Source organism: Antechinus flavipes, chromosome 1, assembly GCF_016432865.1.
Source record: "Antechinus flavipes isolate AdamAnt ecotype Samford, QLD, Australia chromosome 1, AdamAnt_v2, whole genome shotgun sequence".
Taxonomy (NCBI): Eukaryota; Metazoa; Chordata; class Mammalia; order Dasyuromorphia; family Dasyuridae; genus Antechinus; species Antechinus flavipes.
This window is the reverse complement of record NC_067398.1, coordinates 684,718,149-684,739,701: the sequence shown is the minus strand read 5'-3', so window position 1 is coordinate 684,739,701 and position 21,553 is coordinate 684,718,149. Positions and strand designations below refer to the sequence as shown.

Sequence of the window (21,553 nt, the reverse complement as noted above, 5' to 3'; positions counted from 1 at the left end):
TACTGGAATAGTTGGCTATTTCCTTCTCCAGCTCATTTTACATATGAGGAAACTGAGGCACACTTGGTTAAGTGAGTTGCCCAGGTAGTAAGCTTTTAAGTAATTCAAATCCTCAGAATTCAAGGTTTCTAAATTTGAAATCCAATGTTGGATCAGCTTTGCCTACAATAATCCTTCCTGGTCTCTCCCTCCTGCTTTAGTTTAAGGGCCTTTGTTGCACAGAATACCTATGAAAAGTGTCCTGGGTCTTGGAAGGGAATTCTATCCTTTTGCTTCCTCCTCCTTGAGGCTTTAATTATTATAAACCCCCTGGGGGCAAAGTCCTTTGATTCATTCATTTATTTATTTATTTTTGCGTGTTATAGCACCATCTCCCTGATGTCTCTTGGTCCTGTTTGAGAACCAGGACAAACAGCAACAACCTCTATATTTCCAACATTTAGCTGGCAACTAGGTGGCACACTGTGTAGAGTCCTGGCTTGAAATCAGGAAGATCTGAGTTCAAATTTGACCTGAGACATTATAGCTTTATGTCCCTAGGCACGGCATTTAATTCTGCTTGCCTCAGTTTCTCCATTTATAAAATGAGCTGGAGAAGGAAATGGCAAATGACTGCAGCATCTTTGCCAAGACAACCCTAAATGGGATCATGAAAAATCTGATATGAATGAAACATCTTCAATACTTAGAACACATTGTGCACATAATAAGTGTTTAATAATTGTAACAACAGTTATGCACCCAATAATTGCTTGATATATTGTGCATATAATCGCATAATAATTCCTTAAATTGTACATAAAATCATGCTTAATTGAATTCAGGAGGTGCCATATAGTAAAATGAAAACTTGTTTTTGAATTAGAGGACCTTGACCTCTACCTCATACAGCTTATACCTTGTATGATCTTGAGCAAGTTACTTTTCTTTAGGACTCAGTTTCCTCATCTGTAAAAAAAAAAGGGGGTGGGGGCTTGGGCTGCATGATCTCTAAGATCCTTTTTAGCTGTAAGTCTATGATTCTATGGATTCCTAGTTTTCTTTACTGCCTGAGAGTTAAATGGATCCTCCATGCTACACAGCTGAAACATCTGCCTCCCATCTGCAGAATGGGCATGATGACCCTGAACAGGATGAGCAGGATTCACAATTACATGATGAAATACCACTTGCTGGTAGCAGGGGAGATTCTTTGATTGTTCGCATATTTTAATAATCTGAGAGTATATCTTTCTGGAACTAGTAAAATGAAGACAAATCTATGTGGACAATTCCCAACAAGAGTGAGCTTTGCAAAGGACTCATTCAACATGGATTTCCACTCAGTGGGACCTTACTCCAATTCAGTTGCTCCATGCTGATTTATTAAGCACCTACTGAGGGGGTTAGAGGCAATGAAGGGAAATAATATTGGAAAAACAGAATAATAAATATAAAATAGAGGAAGTCTCAGAAACTTTGTACAGTTTTAAACAAAAGTAGCATAGAACTGTACTAGGAAAATATATGTAGAAATACGTGAAGAGAAAATGTAGAAAATATTTAAATAGAAAAATGTATGAAAAATATATAGAAAATATATAGATATATAGAAATATTTAAATTGAAATATACAGAAAATGCAGAAAATATTTAAATAGAAAATATAAAAAATATATGGAAAAATAGAAAATAATTAAAAACCAGGGAAGACCTGTTGAAGGAGGTGCCACTTGAATCATGTTAGTTATTCTATTTTGGCTTTGATTTAGGGGTTCTAATCTTCTTGGATTGATAGAAAATATAATTCACATCTATAGGAGTAGAAGATATTATGGACCACATTTGAAAATAGCAAATTTCCTAATCATCCATTGATGATCAATTTTTCTAATTTATTGTATTTTCTACTTCATAAAAGTATCATATAGTTTAAAGGTGGTATTGGTTTTAAATATAACTTTTATTTTAAAAAGGAGGAAATTGATGGCCAGGGGAATTAAATGATCAGCTCAAGGTCATAGAGCTAGTTGGTGGCAAAACTGGGATTTGTACCCAGACTTTTTGATTGAAAGGTCAGAGCATTTTCCTTTATGACATCTTTTTTGTGTGTGTACTCTAGACCTCTCATTTCATTGAAACTCCCTCTGTTATTGAAGATAGGTACTACTCCAATAAGTTTTAGAGAATTATTTGGTGCCACAGAGAAATTAAGACAAGGCTTGTCTAAGTTTCCATAGCCTGTAATCCAGGTCCAGGCCGGCCTAGAAAAGAACTCAATTATGAAGGACTATGAATGTCAATGAGAGGCTTTCATATTTGACCTCAAACTAGCTGTATGACTCTGTGCAAGACATTTCACATTGATTGCTTTAGTTTCCTCATCTATGAAATAAACTGGAGAAGAAAATAGCAAACCACTCCAGGGTCTGCCAAGAAAACCTCAAATAGGTCATGAGGAGCTAGGTACAACTGACAAACAGCAAACATTCATCATGGAAGACTTGTTGAAATTGGTTTCATTTAAATTTAATAATCTTAAATTTCTAATTTTCATATATAAAGTAATTTATGAAAAGAATACATCAAAGAAAGTATTTTTTTTTCAAAAGCTTTAGTTTTGCTTTCCCCTTCCTCAGTTCCTGTAATCCCTGGACTCTCTGAATCTGCTGATTATAGTCATTTCCTTTTCATTATGCCTTCCCCTATTGAACTTTCCTTTGTGATCCAGAAAGAAAATAACATTTAAGCAGAATCAACTGACAAGGAGGAATTTTAAAATTATTGATAATTTGTTTATTGATTTATGAAATGACTATACTCAATAGACATAAACAGTTTATTTTACAATGGTCTTCAACATGAGTCAGTATTTGTTTGCTTTTCCCACTGGACTGGATGCTATAGAGTGGAAACATTTTGGTAGGAGAAAGTTCTCTTCAAGTACTTCTGTTGGTGTCATTGGAGTTAGCCTGAGACTGATTTGCTCTCTTCTGGCTTTTCTGTAATATGGTAAACTAATCCTGGTCTGACTGCAAATCAGACCATTCATCATGAAAACCTGTGCTTTGAAACTGTTGTAATTGGGTTTCAGAGCCATTAGACTAAACCATCATTGAACAGCTCTAAATTATTCCTTTCTAACTTCATCACTCAGATCTCAGCAGCCTATTGAGACTCACCCAGGAGTACAATAGCATTCGTCACTGGCTTCCTCTCTTGCTGTGTTCCCTTAGGAACATTCTTATCTTAAGACTGGCTAGAATGTGCCCCATTCATTGTACACTAATGAAAATGGTGTGGGATCATATTTTTATCAGTTAGTCATCAGTATTACCAGATTTCTAGCTGGTTAAATTTATAGCTGACATTACAATTCAAATTGAATATTCAGCAAGGAACAACTGAAGCCAATTAGTTTGTTTAAGCTAACAAAAAATGATTTCTCCAAGGTTCAGCCTTCTTCCTCCTTCTCCATGCTTTGGGATTGTATAGAACTTTCTTAATTTGTTTATTCAAAAAAAAATTTTAAAAAAAAGCTTGTGTTCCCCTTTCCCCTTCCCTCACACTACAGTCATTTCCTCTTAATGATGCTTTTTCCTATTAAAGCTTCCTTTGTAATCCATTAATTATATTTAAGCAGAGTCAATATAGAGACAGGACCCAACAGTATATGCAACATTCTATGGCTGTAGGCCCCATCTTTAGAATGAAAGAAGGAAGCTGATTTCTTTAATCAGGAATCTGATACCTAGATAGTTCATGAAAATTCATCGGCCTTTGACAGTCTTTTAGTATTGTTATTGCTTCCATAATTGTGACTCTGCATGTGTGTGTGTGTATGTGTATATGTGCATGTATGTGTGCACATGCTCTTAGTCTGGCTTTCTCAGCTCTGTCTCACTTCTCACATTTCCACACATTTTCTCAATTGAATTTTCAATAAACATTTATTAAATGCCCTCTAGTTGAAAGACACTGTGTGAAACTGGACAAACCATTTATCCTCCCAATGCCCAAGGCAACTCTTTAAGATTATAAATTGTCCAGCTGGCGCAGATTTGTGTTCTAAAGGAAGTGGTCTAATTGGGTATTCTCTATACCAATGAAATTCCCTTCCATGAATTAAATGTTGCTAGTGCTTGGGAATAAAGAGAGAAAAAGAAGATAGTCCCTGTCCTGAAGTAAGGTATATTCTACATTTATATAGAGAAAGGAATTCACAGTATATTCGCTGTAATCACAGCCCTAGCAACCCATTATTAATTATTTTCTTCCTTCCTTCCTTCCTTCCCTCCTTCCTTCCTTCCCTCCTTCCCTCCTTCCCTCCTTCCCTCCTTCCTTCCTTCCCTCCTTCCTTCCTTCCCTCCTTTCTTCCTTCCTTCCTTCCTTCCCTCCTTCCTTCCTTCCCTCCTTCCTTCCTTCCCTCGTTCCTTCCTTCCTTCCCTCGTTCCTTCCTTCCTTCCCTCGTTCCTTCCTTCCTTCCCTCCTTCCTTCCTTCCTTCTCTCCTTCCTTCTTTCCCTCCTTCCTTCCTCCTTCCTTCCTTCCTTCCTTCCTTCCTTCCTCCTTCCTTCCTTCCTTCCTTCCTTCCTCCCTCTTTCCTTCCTTCCCTCCTTCCCTCCTTCCTTCCTTCTTTCCCTCCTTCCTTCCTTCCTTCCTTCCTTCCCTCCTTCCTCCTTCCTTCCTCCTTCCTTCCTCCCTCCCTCCCTCCTTCCCTTTTTCCCTCTTCTTTTCTACTTTTTTTTCTTCCTTCCTTGCTTGCTTATTTCTTGTCTTTTTTTCTTCCTCCCGATTCTGGTTTCATTAGTATAGGGAACTCATGGGAGGAAGCTTCCTTTATCAATGTAGATTGTCACCTATTCTACAACTTGATAGTCTTAGAATGTTGCCTACAACCCACATTAGTTAAATGATTAATCTAGCTAGGGTGATGTAGTCAGAATATGTCACAGGTGGAACTTGAACTCCGATCTTCTTTATGCTGGGGTTGGCTCTTTATTCACGCCTGCTCTTTCTCTCCGGCTCTCATTTCTTACAGAGCAATGATATTCCATCACATTTATATACCACGTTTCCCATTCATTTCCCAATGAAAGAGCATTCCCTTTGTTTCCATTTTTCCTTTCTGGTTACTACAGAAAATGATACTATGAATATTTTGTCATTAATAGGGCTTTTTTCCCCTCATGATTGGATTTTAGGGGGATATCATTGTATACTTAATCTTTCTAAAGTAATCTAGCTTGTAGATATCATTATTTAATCACAAATTATTTAGGAAATGCCAACCAAGTTATGTATCTCCTTTGATTTAATCTTTAGCTCTAAAGGAGGCGTCTGGTCAAATCAAGGCTGTGTCCTTACAGAAAGAAACCTCAACTACTCCATCTGCCACTGTAATCACCTCACCAACTTTGCTATCCTGATGCAAGTGGTCCCTCTGGAGGTAAGATCCCTGAGGGTTAGCAGGCTCAATGGGCCTGGCATCTCTCTCGGCCCAGCAAAGGTCAATTGCTTAGAGATGAGTGATGGAGGAGCTTGTAACAAAGCAGGAGGCTTGATCATCTGGGGCTCTGATCTTCATGGGGACATGGAATTGGAAGGACTGCTGGTCAGAGGTCATGCTTTTAGCCACAGTCAGACTTAATGATGATGATTCTGGCTGGTAACATCATTTTTCAGAAATGAAGACTAATGATTTAATGTCACATAATAGGGCAACCTTGAAGTTTGTTCTAAGTCATACTTTAACTCCATGATTAGGGATAGATGGCTAATGATAATAAGAATAAAGATAGTAATGATGACAACTAACATTTATATATTTACAAAGCATTTTTTGTAAATATTATCTCATTGGATCCTTATAAATTCTGGGAGATAGGAATTATTAGTATTGCCATTGATATACCAGAATCCTTTGGCACCTAGGAGCTACATTCAGTTCAAAAATAAAAAGATCCCCGTCCTCAAGGACTTATGTTCTATCAGGGATCTGGTCTGTGGTGGTGATGGATGGGGGTATGTAGTATATACAACAGAACTCAACAAAAAGTCAGTTGAGGGGGCAGCTAGGTGGTGCAGTGGATAGAGCACCAGTCCTGAAGTCAGGAGGACATGAGTTCAAATTCGGATTTGGATACTTAATACTTCCTAGCTGTGTGACCCTGGGCAAGTCACAGCAAAAAAAAAGAAAAGAAAAGAAAAGAAAAAAAATCATTTGAGGGGGAATCAGAGAAGACTTCCTGTAGGAAGAGGCATCTAACTGAGCCTTAAAGTGAATGCATAGCAAATAAAGTGTAAGGCAAGTATAAAAATAAATGGCATAGAAAGATAACATGTGCAGAAATCTATTTTTTGTCATTGAAAATACCTTGTGCAATGATGTAGAAATTTGAGATGAATAGTATATTCATCAAACAACTTTTAGATCAGTTTGGCTGGAATGTAGAGCGATAGTAACAATAATAATTAAAATTCACGTAGCTCTTTTCAGTTTGCAAATATATATGTATATCTATGTACACATATATGTATCTATATACTTATATATATGTATGCATATTATATTTATTTCATATAAACCTATATGTGTGTATATGTATAAATATGTAATTTGATCTTCAAAACAACCTTGTGATATAAGGGTTATTATCCCAATTTTACAGACAAAGAGATTAAAGCAGACTGAAGTTAAGTGACTTGTCCAGGATCATACAATTAATAAATGTCTGAGGCAAAATTCAAACTTGGGTCTTCTGGATTCCAAGTTCAGTGCTCTCTCTGTGTATGTACTAGGCTAAGTTAATGTTGAGTTGTTTTTAGTTATGTCTAACTCTTGATGACCCCATTTGGGGTTTTCTCAGCAAAGATACCATAGTGGTTTGTCATTTCCTTTTTCCAGATCATTTTATAGATGAGAAAACTGAGGCACACAGGGTTAAGTGACTTGCCTAGGGTCATACAACTAGTATCTGAGATCAGATTTGAACACAGGAAAATGAGTCTTCCTGACTTCAGGCCTGCTACTCTATCCACTGCCTTGTGCTAAATTAAAATGAAATAACCTAAGAAGCTGGAAGAGAAGCAGGCTTAGAGACCTTTAAATGGCATATTTGGAGCCACTAGAGATTTTTGAAGAGAGGACTGACGTAATCAGAGCTTTGGCTAAGGAAAATGACTTTTGCTTCTGTGTGAAGGTTGGAGTGGGGAGAGACTGATAGCCAGGAATCCCCTTTGGTTGTTACAGTAGTGGAGATGATGAGTGGATTTTGGTAGTTGTGTGAAAAGGCAGAAAGGGACAGATGCCCAAGACTTGGGGGGGTCTCTCCCCTCCCTTGGGGGGGGAGAATCAACAAGACTTGGCAACTGGTCACATATGGGGGACACTGAGAGGGAAGGGAGAGGGAAGCTTCTTGAATAGATGAGTGAAACATTAAGGAACTTGCCTGTGGGCTTTTCCTGACTCAAAATTTAACATTCTACCCACTATGCCAGGTCAGATGGCATAAGATCTGAGTTCAAATACAGCCTTAGATATATACTCTATATGTGATTCTGGGCAAATCGCTTCACTGCTATCTGCCTTCATTTCCCCATCTGTAAAATGGTAATGATAATAGCTTCTACCTTCCAGGATTATTGCATAAGTCAAATTAGATAATTATTAGAATAAGAATTTATCTCTTTGGGGTTTTCCCCAACAATGAAATCCCAGATCTGGATAATGGTGATGATGAGGATAAAGGAATACTTTTGTTTTAAAGATGAAGAAACGGAAACTTAGAAGGGTTAAATGGCATTATGTGTTATTTATAATCATGAACTATTGCTTTTAGAAATGTATTCTTCTTCCTTTCAAGAATAGCCATGCCAAATATCCTCCTTTAATATATAAAATAAATTTTAACATGAAGTATTCATTTTTTGAAGTAATTGTAAAATAAATTTGAATTCAGCCCACACATAATGCCAACAGTGAGTAATTGTTGCCTTGAATGAATGCATAGCAAATAAAGTGTAAGGCAAGTATAAAAATAAATGGCATAGAAAGACAACATGTGCAGAAATTATATAAAGGCAGTGACTGTGAGAGGCAGTTATGGGGTATAACAGAGAGGGCTGGATTGAGAGTCAGGAAGACCAGAGTTCAAATGCTGCCTCAGATACTTCATAAATGTGCAATCCTAGGCAACTCACTTTGTCTCTCTCAATCTCAGTTTCTTCTTCGGTAAAGTGGGGACAATAACAGGATCACTTATATCCCAGGGTTGTTATAAAGATCAATTAAGATAACATGTAAAGTACTTTGCAAACTTTAAGCATTATATAAATGATAGCTTTTCTTATTTCATGAATAAATAACAATATCCGTTAAATCCCATAAATACCATCTTACCAAATGTATTAATGGGTTAATACATTAATTTTCATATTCACGCAGCTTTTCCTGGTCCCTCTCAATGCTACAACCTTCTCTCAGAATCTCAGTTTATCCTGTGAATATCATGTGTACAGATATTTTTGTGTGTGTTATCTGTGAGCTCCTTCAGGGCAGGGCAAAAACAGTTTTTGCCTTTCTTTGAATCCCTATCATTTAGGAGATATTTTTATTTGTGTGGCAAATAGTGTTATTGTCTTTGTTCAATTATATTCCCCTCTTCATGACCCTCTGGCTCACAGAATATCAATATTATTCATAGCATTTTCTTAGCAAAGACACTGGAGTGATTTGCCATTTTCCTCCCTAGGTCATTTTATAGATGAGGAAACTGAGTCAAAGAAGATAAAGTGACTTCCCAGGGATCACATAGTTAATGATTATATGTGACTGGTTTTGAACTCAAGCTCTATCTATTGCCACCTAGCTGCCTCCTGACAAATAGTAGACACAATAAAATGACTTGATGTATCAGAAAATCAGTACTTAGGAATATCCATGGTGGGAAATGGGAAGATAATATTTGAAAAGTCTTAGAAGCAGTCCTCACATATAGCAAAGGAAGTAATTTGGGGAACTGTTGGAGGAGATGGACAGAAGCAAGAGGCTTTGGGAGAACAGCTGCAGAGCAGCTGAATGGGGAGATGTCAGGGTACAAGGACAACATTTACTGATGTTGATTTTTTTTTAACCAGGAGTGGGCCTGAGCTATAATTAGCTTTTACATCCATCTGGCACATAGCGAGTGCTTAATAAATGATTGTTGACTGACCGGCTAGTTGCTGTAGAGCAAGGAAACCATAGGGAGATAATGTTTTATAGTTATTAATCCATACTTAGGTAGGGAACCATATTGGCTTATCTCTACTCTCCCTTTCAATTATGAATCAAAGATAGGGTCAGAATCCTTTGGTGGATTTAGCCCTTGGGTGAGGGATAATATCTTATCAATATTTAAAGAAATTAATTCTGAAATGGCAAACTTTGGCAAGAAAACCCCAAATAGGGGCACAAAGAGTCAGACATAACTAAAAAAATGACTGAACACCATTCAACTCTAAAGGTCAAATACCGAAGCTGAAATTTAAATACTTTGGTCACATAATGAGAAGTTGGGACTCACTGGGAAAACACCCCGATGTTGGGAAAGATCAAAGGCCCTCTTTTATTAGTAAATGGGCACAACTCAATGGAAAATCCTAGCCTGAGATCGAGAAAGGACCAAAGAGGTCATCTTACTTAGGATCATTGATCTCAGTCTGAAAGGGACTTCATAGATGATCTCTTCCAACACTTCCATTTTACAGATGAGCTTTGGGCCTGGAGTCAAGAAGATCTCAATTCAAATCCACCTACAGATATTTACTAATCATATGATCCTGACCAAGTCATTTAACCACTAGCTGCCTCAGTTTCCCTAACTGTAAAATAGAGAGTCTATGTTGGTGGTAGGGAGTATAGATTGGGAGAGGAGCTGTCTAAGGCTTTGTGTAGGTAAATGGCCCATATTGATCCACACACACTATCTGAATTCTTCACATTTGAAGGCTGGACTCTCCTGGTCTTGAAAGCACAGCCATGTCTGTCTCTGGGCAGACCGAGGCTCTGACCACCATGTTATCAGATACTATGGTCTTTTTGTTAAGGTGTGGTTCTCAACAGTCCCTGGCTGAAGTCAATCAAGCTGAGACCTACCCTTGGATGAGCCAAGTGCTGGACTGCTGGAGGGTATTGAGCAATCCTGGCAGGCCATTTGTAAACTCACATTTTCTGCCAGAGTCCTTCCAGCATTTGCCCTCCCGGGGAGGGTTTTGTGACAGCTGATGCAGAGTGCTGGAAGGCTGGTAGATGTATTGCTTGGGGCTCTGCTTATTTACTATGATCTGATCATTTATATTGGGGCTTAGGCAAAGGACTTGGTTTATGTTCTATGGACCCAGAGCTACCCCTCCTGGCTCCTGGCTCCTCCAAGAAACTTTTCCAGGGTACCTGAGCCTAGAGGCAATAATTTCTTGGAAGAGGACAGCTCCCTGGGTGGTTAGAGTGAAGACCTGAGGGAAGAAGTGAGCTCAGAGGCCTTCTTCCAAGGACATTTAGCAGAGCCAAGATTTGACTTGGGCTACAGTTTTGCCTTCATTATATTTTCCTTTATTCCCATTATTAAGATGTTGGAACTGAAGAGTCAGTGAGAATCTCAGGCAAATGTGCACCAGTTGTGAAAGGGACCTAAATACAATCTAGACCAATATGTCACCATGAAGCAGGAAGGAGATTTCTGATTCCTGCAAACTTACTTTACTGAAGTTGTATTGAGTATTTGTAGTGTATTGGGTGCTCTTTCTAGTCTAGCAGAATATCCAATAACTCCTTGGATTCAAATCCTTCCTGTTTGGTTGTGGGCAAGTTACTTTTAGCTTTTGGGACTTGTTTCCCCATCTATATAATGAAGGGATGACCTGGTTGGCTGCTAAAGTTCCTTTTGGCACTGAGTCTTTGATCTATGATCCTTCTTGGCCAAGGAGCAGAAAGAATGATTTGAGAGAGGTATAAGAAAAATATGGGAATATATCATACATTCCTTATTGAATATTAGTTCTCCAGGTCAGGAGTGGGGCATTTGAAGTCCAATAATACATATTTACAAAAGGGCTGCTAGACATGAGGGTCTGGGCTTAGAGCTGAAGCTTTGGGGTTTCTGCCTTTGAGGGCAGAAAATCCACATACAAGGAAGTAAGGGTTACGGAAAAATTGGAAAGGGGACAGGGCCCTGAGTAAGGAGAGTATTCATGTCCAGGCATAGGGGATGGCCTGCATGAGGAGTTCAGAGAAGTAAAGATGAGATCTGAAGGCAGAAGTCCAACTTGAATGGAAGATAGATTGTAGGAAGTAGAATCAGTGAATCCAGGATGAAATGTTTGTAGCAGATCTTGGAAAATCTGAACATTTGTAGTTTATAGTTGAGGTAATAGGAATCAGTGGAGTAGGGGACCAGTACGGTCAGAGTTTAAGAAGGCCTTAGGAAAACTCTTTTTGGAGGAGAGAGAGAAGCAGCAGGAAGACCAGCTAGAAAAATTATTAAGGCCTGAGTTGTCAAGAGTGAAGGGCTGGAAATCTGTTTGTCTCGGACAAGTACCAGGGTCTTTTCTTAAGGAAAGTGGCAAGTTGGAAGGGATGGGCCCTGGAGATATTCCAGACTTCTTGAGACCAGGGCTGCTTTTGAGAAGGCTGCTGCAAGATGGGGATATGTAAAGTAGTGTGGGCTTGAGTTCAACCAGCCAGTTATCAGGTAGCTTTCTAATCTTTGCTTCTTGCTAGATATGTTATATTTTGTTACCTGGTAACCTCCTATTTTTATTTTTTCTTGAGATGTAGGGGCTAAGACTGCTTTGCCAAAGGAGTATAGTTTTATCTTTGCCCCTCTAAATTTGGTCATTCTGGCCTAGTCAAGGTACTGTAGATGTGGGGACATTATCGATTATCTGCCAATTCTATTAATTATCAATAACCTTGAGGGAAACCCTTGTCCATTTTTCTGTTTGTTTATGAAAGAAGAGAACTTATATAACTTTTTTTTTTCTGAGACAATTGGGGTTAAGTGACTTACTCAGGGTCATACAGCCAGGAAGTGTTGTGTCTGAGGCTGGATTTGAACTCAGATCCTCTTGACTTATCCACTGTGCTATCTAGCTGCCCCTGTATATTTTTTGAAAAACTGAGACCTAAGGAAGGAGAATTGACTTCTCCCTTTGTTCATTCCCCCTGTTCCATGTGGCGCACAGATTTTTCCCATGCCTGTTGTTTTTTTAGGGTGTGTTCTTTTATTTTTCATTAATAAAACTTATTTTTGGAATTTTTATATTTTTGTCCTAGAGATCAATTTTGGAACACCAATTTACCGTTAAGACATTGTTTGTTTTTCTTGTCATCTGAAGAGTTTGGCCTTGCCATATTTTCACTTTTATGAGTAAGATAGTTATGTCACAATCCTGGCTTGGGAATGGCTGCTAGAGTTCAGATGAGAAATGCTGTAAAGAAAAGTTCTTTGCTAATCCATGACTCTATTCTCTATATATTATATTTTTTTTCACTGGGGACAGTAGATATGGAAAGGTGATCCATTTAGGAATCAAGTATACTGACTAGATTTTTATGCAATCCAATGAACATTCATTAAGTGCCTACTGCATGCAAAATCACTATGTCAAGTGCTAACGCAACAAAGAGGAAAAGGCAATAAATAGTCCCTGTCCTTAGAAAGTTTTTATTCTACCTTTCTTCAGTAAGGTGGTCTAGGTAACTAGGCTTGTTTAGTAGCCTTAAACTAGGCTATTTTTTTACTTTTTCTCTGCAAACAATTTGCTGACTTAGCCAAGCATTAATTGAACTTCTACATTATGTTTGAAACTCTGCAGGGGATACAAAAATAAATACAAAGTTAAGTTATAAGGTAATAAGTTTCAAAGATAACTTTATTATATATTTATTTATTTATTTATTATAGTCTAATTAATGACTGGTCCTGCAATTTTGCTGATTTAGGGAGCTCCCATGTGAGAAAAGTCCCTCTACCAATGCAAATGGGCACTTTCTTTGCAAATTGTATTTTTAGAGAGAGTTGCCTTGGGTACTGAAGTTTGGATGAATTATTGTTGCGTCATTTAGACATTTCACTTATATCTGACTCTTCATGGCCTCACCCACATGTGACCCTGGGCAAGTCATTTACTCCTGTTTGCCTCAGTTTCCTCATCTATATAACAAGCTGGTAAAGGAAATGCAAACCACTCCATTATCTTTGCCAAGAAAACTCCAAATGGGATCATGGTAATTGAACATCCACTACAAAAACAACCTCTTCCAGAATCAAGGCTCTTTCCTCCATACCATTTTGCATCCACATCAGCTTTTTGAAGGATTGATTCTCATGGCTCTAAGTCAAATTTAATGGTCTAGGTCACAGAATCTCCAAAAATGGCAGAAGAACTAATACTTAGGGTGAGATGTATTGAAGCTATGTCTCAAAATACTAAAATTTAGAGGGGAAATAAAAATTAACTTGCACAGTCCTTTAATAGCACAATAAATTACAATAGTAATTAATTTCCCTTTTGCTCAACTAAATTTTGTTCTTAGCATTGTTTTCATATAATAAATAACAAAATTGATTTGATGGTCATTTCGTGCTGTTAGCTTTAGTCTATGTGGAATGACCAGGTTAGAGTCCAACAGAACAATCACCTCCCTTGTCCTGGACACTCTGCCTTTCTTAATGCCAACAAAGAATGGATTACATTTCTTGGTTCCTATATCATCTTATTGACTCATACTGATCTTGGAGTTCACTAAAATTCTCAGATCAAATGAATTACTTTCTAGACAAATGAGATAATATATATATATATGTAAACTGCTTTGCAAATCTTAATACACTATTTAAATTCTAGCTATTATTGTCTTTATTATTAGTCATTTATCTACCATCTTGTACTTGAACTAGTAAAGTTAAATGTTTGAACTCCAGTGGTTTATTATAATTCATTTTTGTGTGTAGCTTGCTTCTTTCTTCTGGAAAGGAACTTAAATAGAAGAAACATGTCAGAAGAAAGAATAAAGGGTGTTTTACAACTAGTCTGGTTAATTGTACCATCTTTCACACATGAATCCATTATCTCAAATAAATGCAGATCTTGAATTTCAAAAACAGTAGACCTTATAGATGTGGTTACAGATCTCAACCATATGTGATATCTCTAGTCATATCTTTTCCCCCAATTTGAAGCCAAGTTCCTCTAGAACAAAGATCGTCTAGTTTTTAAATTTCTATTCTACACACTTGATACCTACTGAATCTTTCTATTGCATTCTACTGGGGTCCATAGACGAAGCCTGAAGTTGCAGAGCCCAGCACTACTCACAGATATCAAAATTCCCTTCCTATTTACCTACACTGACGCCCTAATTCTCCCCACACTCACTTGCTCTCCTCATATCAATTTTAGTGTAACCAGAGATGGCTTGAAATGCCCATTTGAATCTCATTTGAGATTCACAAACACCTTTAAGTTAGGGCTGGGGAGGATTATTATCTTCCATTTTACAGATGGCAAAACTGAGGCTCAGAGAAAAGAAATAATTTGCTGATTAAAGTTACTTGTGGCTCAGAAATCAGGTCACTTCAGTTAGTTTTCTTTTCTTTTTTTCCTCTTTCTTTCTTTCTTTCTTGTTGCAACTTTGATACTCAGGCAGAAAACTGGGTGGTACAGAAGTGAATGACTGGGACCTATATTAGCAATGGCAGGTCTGAAACCAGAATATCTCATTCTCAAATATAAATTAATTGCCTAACAGAGCCACTTAATAAATGTTGATTCATTTGAATTGTTTATGTCACTTCTCCCAAATCTCCAAAGCATTTTCCTGTAATATTGATTTTCTTTTACCTGCCTGTCCCACGGCTTCCAAGGTACAGTACTGTCTACCTCCAACCTCCTTGGCAGCCTAATCATGAATTCTCTACACAAGCTGGAATAGCCACAACCTCTTATTAGTCAATCGACTAAAGGCCATTTGTTAAGGGGTAATGTATTGGGCTAAGTGATGGGGGATACAGAGAAAGGCAACTGGGAACTGCAAGGTGGTCAGGATTGCTGGAGTGTAAGTTATAAAAAGTAAGGAAAGGAAGAGGAAACTATGTTATAGAAGGCTTTAGAACACAAATGAATTTTTATATTTGAGCTTTTAGGTGACAGGAAGCTCCTGGAGTTGGTTGACTGAGGGCATGGTCAGACTTGTTCCTGACACTTTGACAGCTGAGTGTTGGATAGATTGGCGTGATGTGAAATCTATCAGCAGGCTGTTGTCACAGCCTGTGTACGAGGCAATGAGAACCTGAACTCAAGTGGGACGCTGTCAGAGGAGGGAAGATCATTTTCCCCTTCAGCACCCTATCCACAGTGCCCACACAGACATCCCATAGTCTGCACGTATCTTTCCTTCAAGTTCCAACTTGGGGACTACTTTCTCCATGAAGCCCCTCCCTGCCATTATATTTCACACACTCCAAACCTCTCCTATGGATTTATAATAATAGAACATTTTTATCATTTGTACACTTTTCCCATTATATTTCAACCTTTTTGAAGGTAAAATCTGTTTTGCTTCATCTCTATAATGCTCACCCAAAATAATACATTGGGTACACCTTTTTCTAAATCATTCATTCATTCATTTATTTATGCTAGGGATGGGAGTGACAGTATAGGGGTTCAGATCTATGATTTCAGCAGCAGGGAGAACTCAGCCTAAAAAATTCTTCATCTGGAGCTCAGAGAAGCGCCTGAGGACATTGAGAGGCAGAGAGGGGCTCTGTTGAACTACATTTGCGACTTTTTTTTTTTTAAAGAATACTTTTGGCAGAGGAGAGAAACAACCACGTTACAAATTAAAAATCAGGGGAGCTGAGTTCAAATATCTTCTTGGTTCCGTGCCCCGGGAAGGACATTTAACTCATCTAGATCTCGTCCTCTCACTTTCTTCATCTATTAAAATGGGTGTTTCAGAGGTAGAGGACGCTTTCAGGTCTAAACCTATAATCTAATCATTTGTCCTGGATTTCAAACATCTCTATTTCAACTGATATGGGGAGTCCAGCCAGGTGAATGTGTGTTGTGGGGGGGGGGGGAGAAAGGGAGGGATGGGGGCAATGAGGGAGCCAGTGTGGATAAAGAGGAAGGGGATTCTGACAGCCTGAGAGCCGTGCTCCCGGGCTGGGCTCCGCAGCCGCAGCCCCCAGGTACGGATGCACTGAGATTTGGCCGTTTGCGCCCGGAGCCCAGGCTGAGGCTCCCGAGAGTTTCCCGCACGGCCATTCAAAGAGAAGCGGGCTCATCTGGGGGCAGAAGACCGAGTCCTGTTGGGGGAGATAAGGCCCGGGGTTCGTTTCCCATAGTCCTCCAGCGGCTATCGGCTTAGCATGCTAATGAGCGCGTCCCTTTGAAGACGAGCGGATGCCGCTTCTGGCCGACACCTACCCGGCGGCGGCCGGAAGCAGCTTCGCTTCGGCTTTGTCTGGAGCCGCTACGTCCGCTCGCGGGGAGAAACCGCCCGCGGCGGATGCGCCTCCGGCCGCCCCAGCGGGGCCGCTTTCCTTCTCAATTGGGTGAAGGCGACTGCACGTTCCTCGAGCGGGAGCGAGGCCGCGTCTGTTTCAGGGGGTGATTGCAGGCCGTAGGGGAGAGACCGCAGAAACAACGCGTCTCGGGAAGTCCCTGCAGAAGCGGCCCGCGGGACGTGGCCGCCCACGCTCCTCCTCGCTCCCTGAGGCCGTGGGCCGGCCAAGAAGGCTTTTCTCCTGGGACTCTGCGAGCCTTTCTCGGCGGGGTTTGGGGCTCTGGGGGGCGCTTCCAGGAGGCCATTATGAAGGGGAGCCCCAAATTTCCCTCCCGCGGTCTCCTTTGCGGGTCTATGGAGACAAATGATGCCTTGGAGGAGTAAGGGGATCCGAACGAGGGGCCCAAGGGCAGAGGGAGCTGTCAGCTACTGAGGCGTTCTGAAGAGATGGGGCGGCTCAAATGGATCCTCAGGAACCCCCGCAGGGAAAGGGGTTCTTTGGGTTGCCTTCCTTCCTTCCTTCCTTCCTTCCTTCCTTCCTTCCTTCCTTCCTTCCTTCCTTCCTTCCTTCCTTCCTTCCTTCCTTCCTTCCTTCCTTCTTTCTTTCTTTCCTCTTTTTTCTTTCTTCTTTTTCTTTCTTTCTCTCTCTTTCTTTCTCTTTTTCTTTCTTTCTTTCTTTCCTTCCTTCCTTTCTTTCTCCTTTCTTTATCTTCTTCCTTTCTTCCTTCCTTTTTTCCTTATTTCTTTCCTTCCTTCTTCCTTCCTTTTCTCCTTCTCCCCCTTTCCTCCTCTTTCTTCTTTTTTTTTCTTTCTCTTTTTCTTTCTTTCTTTCTCTCTTTTCTTTCTTTCCTCTTTTTTTTTCTTTCTCTCTCTTTCTTTCTCTCTTTCTTTCCTTCTTTCTTTCTTCTTTCTTTCTTCTTTCTTTCTTTCTTCTTTCTTTCTTTCTTTCTTTCTTTCTTCTTTTTTCTTTCTTTCTTTCTTTCTTTCTTTCTTTCTTCTTTCTTTCTTTCTTTCTTCTTTTTTCTTTCTTCTTTTTTCTTTCTTTCTTTCCTCATCCTTCCCCTTTCCTTTCCCTCCATTTTGCCTTCCTTCCTCTTTTCTCCCTCTTTCTTTCCTTCCTTCCTTCTTCCCTCCATCCCTCCCTCTTTCCTTTTGTCCTTCCTTTCCTCTCTTCCACCTCCTCCTTCTTCTTCCCCTTCTTCCTCCTCTTCCTCTTCTTCCTCTCCTCCTCCTCTTCCTCTTCTTCCTTCCTTCCTCCTTCCTTCCTTCTTCCTTCCTCCTTCCTTCCTTCCTTCCTCCTTCCTTCCTTCCTCCTCTCTTTCACTTATTCCTTCCTTCCTTCCTTCCTTCCTTCCTTCCTTCCTTCCTTCCTTCCTTCCTCCTTCCTTCCTTCCTTCCTTCCTTCCTTCCTTCCTTCCTCCTTCCTTCCTTCCTTCCTTCCTTCCTTTTTTCCTTATTTCTTTTTCTTCCTTCCTCCTCTCTTTCACTTATTCATTCTTTTCTTCCTTCCTTTCTTTCTCCTTTCTTTATCTTCTTCCTTTCTTCCTTCTTTTCCTCATTTCTTTCTTCATCTTTCTTTCTCTTTCTTTCCTCTTCTTTCTTTCTCTTTTTCTTTCTCTTTTTCTTTCTTTCTTTCTCTTTCTTTCCTCTTTTTTTTTCTTTCTCTCTTTCTTTCTCTCTTTCTTTCCTCTTCTTTCTTTCTTTCTTCTTTCTTTCTTTCTTTCCTTCTTTCTTTCTTTCTTTCTTTCTTTCTTTCTTTCTTTCTTTCTTTCTTTCTTTCTTTCTTTCTTTCTTTCTTTCTTTCTTTCTTCTTTCTTTCTTTCCTCATCCTTCCCCTTTCCTTTCCCTCCATTTTGCCTTCCTTCCTCTTTTCTCCCTCTTTCTTTCCTTCCTTCTTCCCTCCATCCCTCCCTCTTTCCTTTTGTCCTTCCTTTCCTCTCTTCCACCTCCTCCTTCTTCTTCCCCTTCTTCCTCCTCTTCCTCTTCTTCCTCTCCTCCTCCTCTTCCTCTTCTTCCTTCTTCCTCCCTCCCTCCCTCTATCCCTTCCTTCTCCTTTCCCTCCCTTTCTTCTTTTCCCCCTCTCCTTCCTTCCTTCCTCGTTTCCTTCCTTATTTCTTTCCTTCCTTTTCTCCTTCTTCCCCTTTCCTCCTCTTTCTTCTTTTTTTTTCTTCTCCCGTCCCTTTTCTCTCCCTCTTCTTCAAATCTTCAAAATTAATGCAAAAATGCTTATAGAAGGAGTTGAGAGATTTAGATGGTCAGACAGGTGGGCACACCAATATTTCTGCAAATCCTTTTCATGGAGAAAAGATGGGGTACTACTGCTCAGAACAACATAACTTTGAAATCAAAACAGTCCTGAGAGACTACTTAGTCTAACTCTCTTATTTTATGCTGAGAAAACCGAAGTCCAAAGTAGAGTGACTCTTCCATATCATCACACAGCTAGTACAAATTAGGGGTGGGATTAGAATCCACGTCTTCTTGACTCTCAGACCTATACTATGCCATGATTTCTCTTATTCAAGGTTCTCTAGGGCCTAGCAAAAAAAAAGGATCCACATTTTGCCAATGAAATTAGTGACAATCAGGGGAATATGAGCAGTGAAATTGTTCAATCACAATGGTGTTGCTTTTATTTAAAAATGCATCTTAAATTAAAATTATTTTATGGTTCTCTATTGGATTATAGATAAGACCTCTAAGAAGGCCCCTTAGACTTCATCTACTCCAATTCCTACTTTTACAGATGAGGAAACTGAATCACTGAGCATAAATGACTTGTCAAAGACACATTGGATATAGGTGACAAAGCTGTGATTCAAATCCAGATTCTTTGACTATAAATTCAGGTTTCTTTCCTATGTTCTATGTTGTGTAGACTTGTATGGATTATATTGTGTCTAGAGCATGTGAGCTCCAGGAAGCAAAAGCCCAGCTTGTCTTTTAATATTGTCATTTCCACAAGGCTAGAAGGGAACCTATGCATGTATTAAATACTTTACAAATATTTCTTTAATTGAATTAAATCATTTCTGGCTAAAGAGATACTTAAATTTAGGTGCTAAAAGTTGAAAAAAAAAAGAAGCCATTGGGATGTTTTGTATCTTATTGAAGAAATTTGGAGGACTCTTGTCCTTTATGGAAACGTTAGTAATATTGCATTGTCAAATCAGAAGTAATCACCAAATATGCACAATTAAAGAGATCTATGTCATTCCATCAGACAATATTCATTTGTGGTTATTGGGACCTTTTCTTCTCTATTTCAGTTTCTGTATTCACTCCTATTTCTTTTATAATTCATATCACCAGTGAAGCTGTGTTAGAGAAGGACGTGAATGTCAGTTTCATGTATTTTAAAGAATGTCATATATATGGAGGAGGGACAAGACTCAAAGGATTGACTCTTTTTTTTTTTTTTTTTTTTTTGCATAAGAGAACAAAATAAAGAGAACTCAGTGGCAGGTGCAACAAAACACATTTAGTCTCCATTTATAAACTTCCTAATTGGTAGAACTTTCCCAAAAGGGAATAGACTGATTTCAGAGATCATAGTCTCCTTCTCCCTGGAGATCTTTAAACCAAGGTCAGATTATGACTTGTCAGGTATGTTATAGAAAAGATTCTAGGTTGGATTAAGAAGCCTTTGGGTCCCTTCCAAATTATCTGTTCCTATAATTTTATGAAGCAAGAAGAGCATTAGAAACAGGACAGATCTAGACTTACCTCCTGGATCTCATACTTACAAGTATGAGTTTCTTCATCTGTTAAATATAGTATATAGCCTGTCAGGGGTTGCCCTTAGTGTAGGAGGACTTGGTTCAATTTAAGCCTCCAGCATGTATTGAATCAATAAATCTGGGGCAAATCACTCAATTTCTCTGTTGTCCAAAAACTCACTAAGACGAAGAGAAGGTACTGACCTTCACTGGCTAAAGGAATTTCCTAATCCAGGTGGTCCTTATATCAGTGGTTCTCAAACTTTTTGGTCTCAATATTCCTTAATAATTTAAAAAAATTATTGAGAATTCTTTTGTCCATGTGATGTCTATTGATATTTACCATATTAGAAATTAAACTTGATAAATTTATAATTGTATAAAATTAATTACACATAAAATTGTATATAATTATATTACATGTAATATGCACATATATTGTTTGTATAAGTATATAAATTTATATTTATTACTTCACTTTAAATGTCACTGATAAAGGCAGGGAAGAAAGAAATATATATTTATATAGTGCCTGCTATGTGCCAGGCACTGTACTTGGCACTTAAAACATCATCTTATTTGATTCTCATATTAATCCTGAGGTAGATATTGTTATTATTCTCATTTTATAGATGAGGCAATTGAGGCAAATAGAACTTAAGTAGCTTTACCAGGCATGCATGTGGAGTAAGTATCTGAGGTTAAACTCATATCTTCTTGATTCTAGGGCCATAGCTTTCACAATAATCGTAGGAAGTAGGTGCTATTATCATTCCCATTTTACAATTGAGGAAACTGAGGCAAACAGAGGTTAAGTGACTTGCCCAGGGTCACACTGTTGGTTAATGTATCTGAGACTTCAGTCAAGTTCAGTCAGTTCAAATTCATTTGAACTCATCTTTTTGATTCTAGGGTTAGTGTTCTATTTACTGTGCTATCAGCTGCCTCTGTAATATACTTCTTTTAAACATATTTCATGTTGACATAAATAACATTTTAATGAAACATAACAATATTTTCCAAAACAAAACAAAAAATTAGAAGAGTGGTATTTTAGCATAGATTTATAAGACATTTTTGCAAATCTCTTTAATGTTTGGTTGAATAGAAAAAAGCTGAATCCTCATATTTCTTTTGTATTCAATCTGTTGCTATGAATTATTTGTTGTTAGGTGGCACAGTGCACAGTGACTTCTGGGCCTGGAGTGGGGAAGACTCATCTTCCTGAGTTCAAATCTGTCTCAGACACTGACTAGCTGTGTGACCCTGGGCAAATGACTTAACCCTATTTGCCTCAGTTTCCCC

General features: G+C 38.8%; 1 protein-coding gene across 1 annotated transcript in view; it reads left to right on the top strand.

The window, feature by feature from the left end:
- ADGRD1 (adhesion G protein-coupled receptor D1) overlaps window positions 1-21,553 on the top strand; it is a 449,125-nt gene that overhangs the window by 254,933 nt on the left and 172,639 nt on the right. The window contains exons 16-18 of the mRNA XM_051975862.1: window positions 5,303-5,623; window positions 16,419-16,646; window positions 16,694-16,909. Of these exons, the coding sequence (XP_051831822.1) occupies window positions 5,303-5,623; window positions 16,419-16,646; window positions 16,694-16,909 (765 nt within the window). The remainder of the gene's footprint in view (window positions 1-5,302; window positions 5,624-16,418; window positions 16,647-16,693; window positions 16,910-21,553) is intronic.